At 35.4% G+C, this 13,162-nt stretch overlaps 1 protein-coding gene across 1 annotated transcript in view; it reads left to right on the top strand.

Moving 5' to 3' along the window:
* The window catches only part of LOC149796042 (PR domain zinc finger protein 10-like), a 71,007-nt gene that overhangs the window by 42,021 nt on the left and 15,824 nt on the right, over positions 1 to 13,162 (top strand). Inside the window, exons 11-14 of the mRNA XM_089965958.1 lie at positions 5,199 to 5,378; positions 5,937 to 6,009; positions 9,715 to 9,780; positions 12,284 to 12,441. Of these exons, the coding sequence (XP_089822084.1) occupies positions 5,199 to 5,378; positions 5,937 to 6,009; positions 9,715 to 9,780; positions 12,284 to 12,441 (477 nt within the window). The remainder of the gene's footprint in view (positions 1 to 5,198; positions 5,379 to 5,936; positions 6,010 to 9,714; positions 9,781 to 12,283; positions 12,442 to 13,162) is intronic.

The raw sequence follows: 13,162 nt of genomic DNA, 5'->3' as shown, positions 1-13,162 counted from the left end.
AATGAAGACATGAATTTCCATGGGGCAGTTGGACTTAAATGAAGACATGAATTTCCATGGGGCAGTTGAACTTAAATGAAGACCTGAATTTCCATGAGGCAGTTGGTCTTAAATGAAGACATGAATTTCCATGGTGCAGTTGGACTTAAATGAAGACATGAATTTCCATGGGGCAGTTGGACTTAAATGAAGACCTGAATTTCCATGAAGCAGTTGGTCTTAAATGAAGACATGAATTTCCATGGTGCAGTTGGACTTAAATGAAGACATGAATTTCCATGGGGCAGTTGGTCTTAAATGAAGACATGAATTTCCATGGGGCAGTTGAACTTAAATGAAGACCTGAATTTCCATGAAGCAGTTGGTCTTAAATGAAGACATGAATTTCCATGGTGCAGTTGGACTTAAATGAAGACATGAATTTCCATGGGGCAGTTGGACTTAAATGAAGACATGAATTTCCATGGGGCAGTTGAACTTAAATGAAGACCTGAATTTCCATGAGGGAGTTGGTCTTACATGAAGACATGAATTTCCATGGGGCAGTTGGACTTAAATGAAGACATGAATTTCCATGGGGCAGTTGAACTTAAATGAAGACCTGAATTTCCATGAGGCAGTTGGTCTTAAATGAAGACATGAATTTCCATGAGGCAGTTGGACTTAAATGAAGACATGAATTTCCATGGTGCAGTTGGACTTAAATGAAGACATGAATTTCCATGGGGCAGTTGAACTTAAATGAAGACCTGAATTTCCATGAGGGAGTTGGGCTTCAATGAAGACATGAATTTCCATGGGGCAGTTGAACTTAAATGAAGACCTGAATTTCCATGAGGCATTTGGGCTTCAATGAAGACATGAATTTCCATGAGGGATTTGGGCTTCAATGAAGACATGAATTTCCATGAGGGATTTGGGCTTCAATGAAGACATGAATTTCCATGAGGGATTTGGGCTTCAATGAAGACATGAATTTCCATGAGGGAGTTGGGCTTCAATGAAGTCATGAATTTTCATGAGGGATTTGGGCTTCAATGAAGACATGGATATATGTGATGGCGTTTATAAAGCTTCTCAGACTCTTCATTTTGATGAGGTTTTCATGTACCCTTCGCCAATGGCTAATATATCACTGTTCTGATCTTGACCAAAATTATATACTTCCTGCATCAGAGCAGTATATCTTTTGGAATTTTCTGGAAATCACTTTGACAACTCGACTCAGATTGTTGCTCAGGGTATATTTAGATCACACAGGATTTGCATGGTTTATGCTTTTCATTTTGGAGGAAGTCAATGGGAGGTGAATTTTACTGTTCAGTCAGGCAAGATTTACCCTAAATTGCCATACATAGACAAATGTAATCCACTTGAATGGGATATTAATATGACGGCATTTTTTAAAGGTATTATGAGAAATGTTTTCATCCCTGTTGTTGATGAGGAATCATTGATTTCTAAATTTGGGAAAATGTTACTACAATGCTGTTTTTAGATTTGAACTCTTGGTGTAAAATCTTTGGGATTATGGGGAAAAAATATAAATATTTTTAATAATAAAACAAAAAAGAATATATTACACCTTGAAAATGCATTTTTCGAAACACCTTGAGCATAACAATATGATATGCATTCAAGAAAGATGAACTTTTTCATCTTTTTGGAGGGCTGGTGTCTGAAGGCTGCAGAAGTCAATTCCTGACCATAATGTGATTGCATAATTATTCTTAGACAAACATAATTTACAAAACATAGTGATCTGTTGCTGAGTAAGTGAGTTTGAAATGTCAGTACAGTTCTCTTGGTGGAAACAAAATATGTTGTCATTGTTAAAAATGCAGAAATCAAGCACTTTCACCAAAATTAATGGAATAGGACATTTGCGTGATATTATCATATGCAACTATTGATTAAATATATCATACAATTAGTATGATGCTGTAGTAACCTGTGTCGTTTTTATGTGCTAGTCTTTAATTGACCATTTTATGGTTTAATTTGGTAATGTCCACCCATCGGTCCATCTGTGAACATTTTCTTGTCTGGTCTTTAACTTTACAATGATTTTCATGAAACTTTCCCCATGTATATATCATGATTAAAAGATGTGTCACAGGCTTGCCCTTGTATATATCATGACTAAAATATGTGTCACATGCTTGCCCTTGTATATATCATGACTAAAATATGTGTCACAGGCTTGCCCTTGTATATATCATGACTAAAATATGTGTCACAGGCTTGCCCTTGTATATATCATGACTAAAAGATGTGTCACAGGCTTGCCTTTGTGTATATCATGACTAAAAGATATGTCACAGGCTTGCCCTTGTATATATTATGGCTAAAAGATGTGTCACAGGCTTGCCCTTGTATATATCATGACTAAAAGATGTGTCACAGGCTTGCATTCTGTCTCATAGGAGTATAAAATTTGCCTCTTTAATATATTTACAAACTAGATTAAACTGCTGCATTTGACAAAACCTGACCCTGTTTTCTCCATTTGCATTACAAGTCACATGCCTATCCAAATCAAGCAGCCTAAATGTCCATGACAACAGAGGTTCATTAGTAATGACATACCAACAAAAATGCCCTTTCTAATGTTGTACAAAAAAATTAAAAAATGATGTAAAAGTGCATATTTTTCTAAAGCAACAAAATAACATAATTTTCAGTATACTTATTCCAGGACAAACACCAGAAATTTGTTGCTGTTGAAGCAACCTGGAAAAGGTCTGATTCTTCATGCAGAGAACACATCAGCATGTATTCACATGATATTAACAACAGCTGCCTTGACATTTGCTTCTATCTGATGAATATGTCTATAAATTAAAGACCTAACAAATGTTATACTTCCAATTTGTGAGAAAATAAATAATCTTCCTATTGATTTCCTAGGGATAGTTATTTAAGTTCATTAGTAAGCACTGCCCTATCTGACTCCATGCAGTTTCAGAGAATACTAGCTTTTCAATAGGCAAGGATTTCTGACCTCAGACCCCAATATAATATCTAAAATGGGATAAGAAAGGTCAGATGAAGCTCGGACAAAATTTCTAAACCAGATTTATGAACTTGTGAGTTCTAGCACCATGGTCCATGGTCATCCAAATCAGATTATGATTAACCATTGTGTTTATATCACCATGGTCATCCAGATCCCTATTATGATTAACCATTGTTTTTATAGCACCATGTTCTTCCAAATCCCTAATATGATTAACCATTGTGTTTATAGCACCATGGTCATCCAAATCCCTAATATGATTGACCATTGTTTTTATAGCCCCATGGTCTTCCAAATCCCTGTTATGATTAACCATTGTGATTGTAACACCATGGTCTTCCAAATCCCTAATATGATTAACCATTGTGTTTATAGCATCATGGTCATCCAAATCCCTATTATGATTAACCATTGTTTTTATAGCACCATGTTCTTCCAAATCCCTGTTATGATTAACCATTGTGATTATAACACCATGGTCCTCCAAATCCCTGTTATGATTATCCATTGTGTTTATAGCATCATGGTCATCCAAATCCCTATTATGATTAACCATTGTGATTGTAACACCATGGTCATCAAAATCTCTAGTTTGATTAACCAGTCTGTCTTTAAAGGAGTAGCATCATTGGAGATACATTTTGTTCAAAGATTTGTATATGTTTTGAAAACCTATACAGCTATAGAGTTCTTATCACCCTGCTTTCACTGTAGCACAGTGGGTACTGCCTTAAATCATCTGTCTAGAGTTATGATATAATGACAAAAGTGAATGAGGTCTCTGTGTTTTTTTCTTATTAAAGTATGGTTTGTTTTCCAGATGAAGAGGCTCAGTAAAATATTTACTGAGTCATCATTTTTCTCTGGAGAACTTTGTTTTTGTACAGTCAGACCTGTCCTAACAGTCATCTGAGTTCAGCAGTCACCTGGTCACAATGGCCATTCTAATTTCTCCCTTGCAAATTTCCTACATAATTGTCATGTAATCAGTGGTCACCTGTCATCCGCAGTCAGCAGCAGTATATTTCTTAACTAAGCAGTGGTTTCAGCCTACCTTCTGCATTCACTACAATGTATCAGCAGTAACCCCTCTAAGTATGCAAATTAAACTTCTTTTGTTTGATGAACTAGGTGTCATATAGATAAAGGTATAATATTTGAATTGATGTTTAAACATTTCCTATTTATTGTACGTTGTAATCCAGTGAAACTCAAAGGAATCAATATGTCAGCTTCAGTTTTATGTGCTTAAAGATAGTATAGTGTACTAGGAACTGCTTTGTAAACAAACCGTGTACACTCATGCAGTAGCCTTTTGGTTTTAGTTTATTAGATTTGTTTGTGGATGAAATAAAGCAGCTGTTTAGTCTGTTTGAAAGTAGAAATGATACAGTGAACAATGTGGACAAGTTTACTGAGTCACAAGTGAAACTTTCAAACATGCAAATTAATGAATGTGATATTCATAATGTCCACAAGAAACTTGAGAGACACAGTACTGAAAATACTATTCTGTTCATTTAAAATGCTATTCAGGAAAATTGTTTGTAATTCTTTGTTATTGGAATGGCTCGGATTATGAACAGTGCTCCCTGGGGTATATAAAAATAGCATAGAAAAGCATCCTGAGGGCAAGGGCTATCACATATCTATCAGAGGCATACAATTTTATAAGTGAAAGTACTAAATTTGTGGGGAAAAGATGCAACTGAAGGTTTTGGTAGAAAAAGTAAGGGCCTCTGAGCCAATAAGCCAAGATGGCAAAGAATTCTTGTTTCTGCTGGTGAAAGGATAGTCACAGGCCAGCTGCTTTGCAATCTTCTGCATTAAATTTGTTGATTTACTGTCACTTGGGAAAGAAGGTTGTTAGAAGTATGATTTACTGTCACAGTGGGAAAGAGGATTGTTAGAAGCATCAAATTTTAACTTTTTGATACAAGCAATGCAAGTTTCAAAGAATTTTTTGCCAAATAATGTATTAACTAATTGAAATATGGTGTTATGTTGTTAATCATTTGATAAGAAATTTATTGTGAATCTTATTTAATAATTTCATTCCATAAAAGTGGAAATTATTCAACTCACTGGTTGAATTTTATGTGACTGAAAACTTGTAAAGGATTTTTATGTTTATGGATGATTTTTTTTTCATTCACTGTATTGTTCTGTGCTCTAATAGGTAGAAAGACAAACTGGAGAGTTTCTCTACTATGAAACTAGTGATGAAAACAAGTGTAATTGGATGATGTTTGTTCGTCCTGCTGACACATTTGCAGAGCAGAATCTTGTGGCATATCAACATGGGCTGGATATCTTCTTCTCTGTAACTAAGAACATTGAAGCCAAACAAGAATTAAAGGTAATTATGTCTGTCAGACCAATAAGGTTACTAGTATCACATATAATTACCTCTCGTCAGTATTTTTTTTTTTAAATAAGTTCCCTAGACTATTGAAGCCAAACAGAAATTAAAGTTTAATGTTGCTTCTTTTTATTTTGCCTTTGTCATATGTGTGTCAGAAGTCCTGTTAACACTTAACTGAATGGGTTAAGCTTGTCCAAGACATGGGGCTTACATTTGTTTTATTCAGTATGACCAATAAATACAAAGGGAGCTAACTCTTGTAATAAGTGTCTCTCTCTCTCTCTCTATACACATATATATATATATATATATATATATATATATATATATATATATATATATATATATATATATATATATATATTTATTTCACTTTCATAATTATAATAATTCATGATATGATTGGAGAGTGCTTATTATGATGGGCTTAAACCAGAATCAACACAAATAATAATTCCTAAAGCAGACAGTGCAAGAATTGCATGGAAAACAATGGTTGACAGAGTAATCTTGAATAGCGATACTCCGTTTACATGTCAGTATTTGTTGCAGGTATGGTATGCAGCTCATTATGCGGAGAGATTTGGCAAGAAGAGGCTGGAAGTTACTCAAGAGGATATAGAAGGTAGCAATACAGTTTTTTAAAACTGCTATCACTGTTGATTTGGTGCTTGAGGGTTTAAGGATGTCAAAGTGGATATATGTTTACTGATGTTTGTAAGGAGATCTAACAGTCACTGATATGTCAGGCTGTGTTGACATTTTGTTTTACTGATCAAATTAAAGATTTCAGGCTGCTGTAAGGGAAGAATATCATTCAAAACATAATTGTTAATGTAACAATAACTCCACCTAACAGTGTATTATTTGATAGGCTGCAAAAAATAAGTGGACAGGGAATTCCAAAGGCAACTAGAACAGGAACTTATATAGATCTATGTGATATCTTATTGATTTGAATCAGATTGAGGAACTCATTTAAAAGAAAATATTTGCTCATGAACTGTTTTGGGCTTGAGTTTTTTCAGAGATTTAGTTCTGGCATTTTGTACGCATTAGTTGCTATGACATGTCATTTGATTGTTTGCAAAAGTTGGTAATTGCACTTTCGTAAGTATAAAATTGTGGATTAAGAATTTGATCAGTTAGATTAAAAATTTGATAGTCGATGTACTTTTTTTCCAGTTTCAACTTAGATATCCACTTTGAAAAAGTTCAACATGCACCCTGTATTATTTTGCATTTATTTTTCTCATATTTTAGTGTAAACCCAAAAAATTAAAATGTGATGATAATCATGGTATTACAGAGTCTTACCTTTCTTGAAATTCAGTATCTCTTTACCCTTAAAGTAGAATGGTTTTATTTTGTTATATTCTACAGTGACAGGGAAAGTGGCATTTGGTTTGTCATTTTATGGGTGTATGAGTGTTTGCGGATAGATATGGTTAAAGTTTCGAGCACTTGCAGCTCAGTATTCTCCCAATTCACTTCATATATTCCAGTACATCACATGATCCCCTTCTGCTAGTACCGCTCCTGCCCCTTCTTGGTGCCATGAGTCAAAAATCACGATTGTGAAAATTTGGTATCCTTATGCATGTCTATCCATTTATCTGTCCATCCACACTCTAAAGTGATCAGGTTTTTTAATGTAGTCAATTTCTTGAGCACATATCTATCCATTCATTTGTCCATACACACTCTAAAGTGATAAGGTTTTTTAATGTAGTCAATCGATCCATCTGTCCATCCACACCCTAAAGTGATAAGGTTTTTAGTGTAGTCAATTTCTTGAGCACATGTCTATCCATTCATTTGTCCATACACACCCTAAAGTGATAAGGTTTTTAATGTAGTCAATTTCTTGAGCACATATATATCCATTTATTTGTCCATACACACCCTAAAGTGATAAGGTTTTTAATGTAGTCAGTTTCTTGAGCACATGTCTATCCATTCATTTGTCCATCCACACTCTAAAGTGATAAGGTTTTTTAATGTAGTCAATTTCTTGAGCACATGTCTATCCATCCATTTGTCCATCCACGCTCTAAAGTGACAAGATTTTTTAATGTAGTCAATTTCTTGAGCACATGTCTATCCATTCATCTGTCCATCCACACTCTAAAGTGATAAGGTTTTTTAATGTAGTCAATTTCTTGAGCACATGTCTATCCATTCATTTGTCCATACACACCCTAAAGTGATAAGGTTTTTTAATGTAGTCAATTTCTTGAGCACATGTCTATCCATTCATTTGTCCATACACACCCTAAAGTGATAAGGTTTTTTAATGTAGTCAATTTCTTGAGCACATGTCTATCCGTTCATCTGTCCATCCACACTTTAAAGTGATAAGGTTTTTTAATGTAGTCAATTTCTTGAGCACATGTCTATCCATTCATTTGTCCATACACACCCTAAAGTGATAAGGTTTTTTAATGTAGTCAATTTCTTGAGCACATGTCTATCCATTCATTTGTCCATCCACACCCTACAGTCTTATGGTGTCTTAATGTGGTCAATTTGCTGAGTACATGTCCATCCATCCATCTGTTTTTAATGTGGTCAATTTGCCAAGTACATGTCGATCCATCCATCTGTTTTTAATGTGGTCAATTTGCCAAGTACATGTCAATCCATCCATCTGTTTTTAATGTGGTCATTGTTTCAGTTACATGTCACTACAGTCACTTTATCCAGATAGATCTGTGTACAGTAATGGGGTGGGTGCACTTGACGTGCAGACCTTGGCCAGATTCCTGTATTCTAATTAACTTTGTCCAATTCACTTAACAATTTGGATTATTATATGATCCTGGAGCTTGCTTTTTCCCAGTAATAAGCTGTCCTCAGTACTATTTACCTGGATTGGGCCATGGGGCTAAAAAGTGGGACATCTTTTCGTTATTTTTGTTTCTGATATTTAAATAGCTTCTCACTCAGTTCACATCATAATTGGAATATTATATAATCCTAACTTTCTTTTCTCTCTATCCTGCCATTATTGTATGGTTATGCCTCTGGGTAGGGACATTGGGTAAAGAATTCATTCTATCCCACCATTATTCCATGGTTATATCTTGAGATAGGGCCATGGGTCAAGAATTCAGTTTACTCTCTCCCACCATTATTCCAAGGTTATGTCTCTATATAGGGCTGTGGGTCAAGAATTCAGTCTACTCTCTCCCACCATTATTCCAAGGTTATGTCTCTATATAGGGCCGTGGGTCAAGAATTCAGTCTACTCTATCCCACCATTATTTCATGGTTGTGTCTCAGTATAGGGCCATGGGTCGAGAATTTAGTTCACTATATCCCACCATTATTCCATGGTTATGTCTCTGTATAGGGCCATGGGTCAAAAATTTAGTTCACTCTACCCCACCATTATTCCATGGTTATATCTCTGGATAGGGCCATGAGGTCAATAATTTGGTGCATATTTGAACTATTGACATCACATTTTTACCCATCACTATGTACCATTGCTCTTGAGTTGTATCTTTGTATGCAGCCATTAGGTCAAAAAGTCATACTTTTGGGGAATATAGTTTTTTTGCATGCAAATTTGCACCCATTCTGGAATATATAAAAACATTACATACTTCCTTTACTACCTGTGGTATTACTGCCCTTAGATCATACCCCTTGTTGGGGCCTGATGGGGTAATGATGTTATGCCTTTAGATCATGCCCTTGTTGGGGCCTGATGGGGTAATAATGTTATGCCTTTAGATCATGCACCTTGTTGGGGCCATGGGGTAATGATGTTATGCCTTTAGATCATGCCCTTGTTGGGGCCATGGGGTAATGCTGTTATGCCTTTAGATCATGCTCTTGTTGGGGCCATGGGGTAATAATGTTATGCCTTTAGATCATGCCCTTGTTGGGGCCTGATGGGGCAATGCTGTTATGCCTTTAGATCATGCCCTTGTTGGGGCCATGGGCTAATAATGTTATGCCTTTAGATCATGCCCTTGTTGGGGCCTGATGGGGCAATTCTGTTATGCCTTTAGATCATGCCCTTGTTGGGGCCATGGGGTAATGCTGTTATGTCTTTAGATCATGCCCTTGTTGGGGCCTGATGGGGTAATGGTGTTATGCCTTTAGATCATGCCCTTGTTGGGGCCTGATGGGGTAATGCTGTTAAGCCTTTTTATATCTACAGGTAATCTTGGGACCACATTGTTTCATGAGCACATTTTATGACACATTTAGTTTATTTTAAAAAAATATTGTGCCCTTGATTAATATCAGTCAGACTTATAAAAATTATTACTGCATTTGATGCTTTTCATATAATATTTCTTTAATGTTATTTTAGTTTTAGACCAGCAAGAGTGCAAGTTTCCCTGCTTTGAATGTTCAAAGAGGTTTAAGACTGCTGTTGGTATGTATATATTATTAGATGTGGAAAATTCTTCCCTACATCACAAGAAAGTTTTAAATTTGTGCCAAGACTTACATACTCCTCTATGAATCTGGTAGAGGCATAAGGTGTTATGCTCATCCATCCATCTTGTTTTGCATTTAGACATGTTTTCATGCACTATGATAAAGTATTTGTGATCCTCAAACACATTTCTATTGTCTCTTTCACATAATTATCAGTTACTTTTAATAATCTATACAGTAGAACTTCAGTTATCCATCACCCTATTAACCGTCAGTCTCTTTTAACCGTCAGGGAATTTTGTGTCAAAATTGTACGTCAACATATTAAAAACAGGTACAAGTACATATGTAGATATTGTGATTTTTGTATATTGTATAATATTTTTAATGTACATACTCTATTATCCGTCTATTCTCATATCTGTCATGGTCTCTGTTCCACACCCTGATAGATAATCGAAGTTCTACTGCACTGTAAACTAGGCATTTTAGAGTAAAAAAAACTAAAACACTTTTGTATCAGTTTGAGTTGTAATTTTTTTAAAAACACAATACATGTACACCTTAATTATTTTTTCTTCTGTATAACTGAAATCCAATTTTGAATTTGCATTCCAACTCCATAAATGCAATATAATGCAAATGACAAGAAATAAATAGATAAAATTACTAGTATGTTTTATTCATTGAAAGGCACTTCTTTAGAAATTCTCAACCAAATAACATATTTAATTATAACAATTAATATTAGTCAGAAAAGGAACTTTCACATTAAAAAATATGCATGAATACAAATCGGACTTTGGACGAAACATATAATGTTATCTTCAGAATGTAAAAGAATTAGCTTTCCAAGGTTTAGCAGAGTTTTGATCATATAATCTATTAGCTGGTATGCAAGCAATCTTCTCCAGGTTTTATCACTTGGATTTAGTTCCACAGAGACAAAACCTGAATCTGACGGGTCCTGTGGTTGTGGCCCAAATGACCAGCCCCAATTAAACCAAATGACCAGTCCCAATGAAACCAACACAGCCTCATAGTTTTGCTGGATTCACCACTGAATTTTGACAGGAAGATTTCAGTAATCATCTTCTTGACCTAATAGAGTGGTCACAGTTCACGAGAACATAAGCTGTATTGCTTTAAGTAGGAGAATGGTTATTGTACAAATAGGGAATCCAATTTTTCTTCCCTACAAGGATACCCACAGTATAGGTAGGAAGCTCAGTATTCCCTCCTCATGTTAACTATTTTCCTAATGTTAATGTGATTAGGGAATGTATAGAAGGAGAAGGAAATTTTTCTAATAAATTATGTTTCTCTAAGAATACTTACCCAGTCAAATGACTTAAAGACCCTCCCATCAACCTTACAATGTGAGCATCCTTTGTGGTAATTTGCTCAACTTAAAAACTGGCAACACCTAATAGTGGCAAGGAGACTTAATGTGGGAGAGATATTGCCTTTTGTCTAACCGAAGATACATTGCAATCATTATAAAATTGTTTATGAAGTCTGTTGACACTCTTGTTGGATCAGCATATTTCACCTGGCTTTCTCACATGGACAGTCATACATTTAGTGGTGAGAGAAAGCCACATTCCACATGACTGCCTTACACAGCACATATTATTGAACATGTATATAAATGAGAGATAGCACAATCCCACATGGCTGCATTACACAGCACAGACACACATACACAGATAGATTACACACACACACATATCTATCTATCTATATATATATATATATATATATATATATATATATACATATATATATATATATATATATATATATATATATATATATATATATATATGAGAGAATTATCAGTCATTAGTATAGGAAATCCATGAAGTAATAATTAGCCTTATTTCTGCCCACAAATTCTGACACTCAGGTCAGTTGCCCCTCCCTCATCACACACCAGTATGCCTGATTGGTTCTATCAATGTATGCCATCTATGAGCATGGTCATATGCACATATGCTTTTAAGTATATTTCCTTCCTACATTGCTAGAATTACCTTCTTTGAACTAAACAATATTACTGGAAAAGTTGTTTTCTTCTAGAATTGTAACTTACCGAAGTAGAGGAAAGGGTTGTTGAGGGAGGAAGGTGGGCCAATCTCAACTTTTCCAATGCACGCTATGAAAATGACAATGTAGCAGTTTAATTTTTTTTAATAATACTGGATATAATTGTGATATCATTTATTTTGATGGGTATAAATTTTGGTGGTTTTAGGAACAATGACATTTCAGTGGTACTTACATTTGTGGATTTGTTGCTGTCCTTTTGTATCCATAGAAATATCATTGTTTGCAGCATTCTTAAAACTGTTGTTTGTATCAAAAATGGATTCTGAAAATATTGGTACCAAATGAAAAATAGTGAGTTATAATACATGCTTCTGTTTTGTTCTGATTTAAGATGCTTTTGAACAAAAGGTATAAGGCATTTCCTGGTAACTTTTTAATCCAAATAGCTCTGCAGAAGCATCTGATTTCCCACGAAGATGGAATCAGTGAAAAGGAAGGAGATTCAGAGCCTCTAGCTCAGCAGCAGAAAGGAGTGTCCAGACAGAAAAGAAAACGTCCTGCAACATCACTTGCCCAGAGAGTAAACAAGTTATTGAAGACAAAGGTAAAAGCATTCTGCAAGTATAACTGTCATTGTGGCAGTTGCACGCATTGGGGTGGGGTTCTTCCAATAAATATTAATTAAATTATGATGAAAGTTCCACCTGGGCTCGTGGGGTTAGAAAGTTAAATTAGTGACAAGGTGGATTTACAGCCCTGAGCCCCCAGTCAGCAGTGCTGATGGTTAAATTATAGAGAACACGAAGATGAAATTCAGTTAATAACAATTTAATAAATTCGATAATTTAAAACAATAAACTCTCAATCACCTGTCTTTCCCTCAACCAAGTGACAGCCTAATTCATCCCATGATTTACAGTGTGAGTTCAATTTTCCCCTTGTCCTTGTGTCTACTTATCTCTTTCTTTCCCACTAATTCCTTCCTTCCTTCTGTTCCACCAACACTTCCTTCAACTCCGTTTCCCTCTCGACTATCTCCTCCTCCAATTTCGCTCCCAATTTCCTCTTCCTCCCTTCTCTCCTCTTTTCCACCTAGACTTCAACTTCTCCTGACTTCTCTCCTTTCTTCTTCTTTCCTCTGTCTCTCTATCTGAGACTACGGGACCAAACTGTATCTGGTCTTTCCCTCAAAGCTTCCTGTGAAAAACCACAAGGCGTTAACATATGCTTTATCGAATCTCACCTCACACTAGATCAACAATTAATCATCAGATAAGGCTATTACGGTTTCTGTCACGCATGCGTACACATCGAAATTCCCACAC

The sequence above is a fragment of the Sinohyriopsis cumingii genome, chromosome 7 (genome assembly GCF_028554795.1).
Source record: "Sinohyriopsis cumingii isolate HCF-2022 chromosome 7, ASM2855479v2, whole genome shotgun sequence".
NCBI classification, from domain to species: Eukaryota; Metazoa; Mollusca; class Bivalvia; order Unionida; family Unionidae; genus Sinohyriopsis; species Sinohyriopsis cumingii.
The sequence above is the reverse complement of the archived record's forward strand: the minus strand, read 5'-3'. Positions and strand labels throughout refer to the sequence as shown.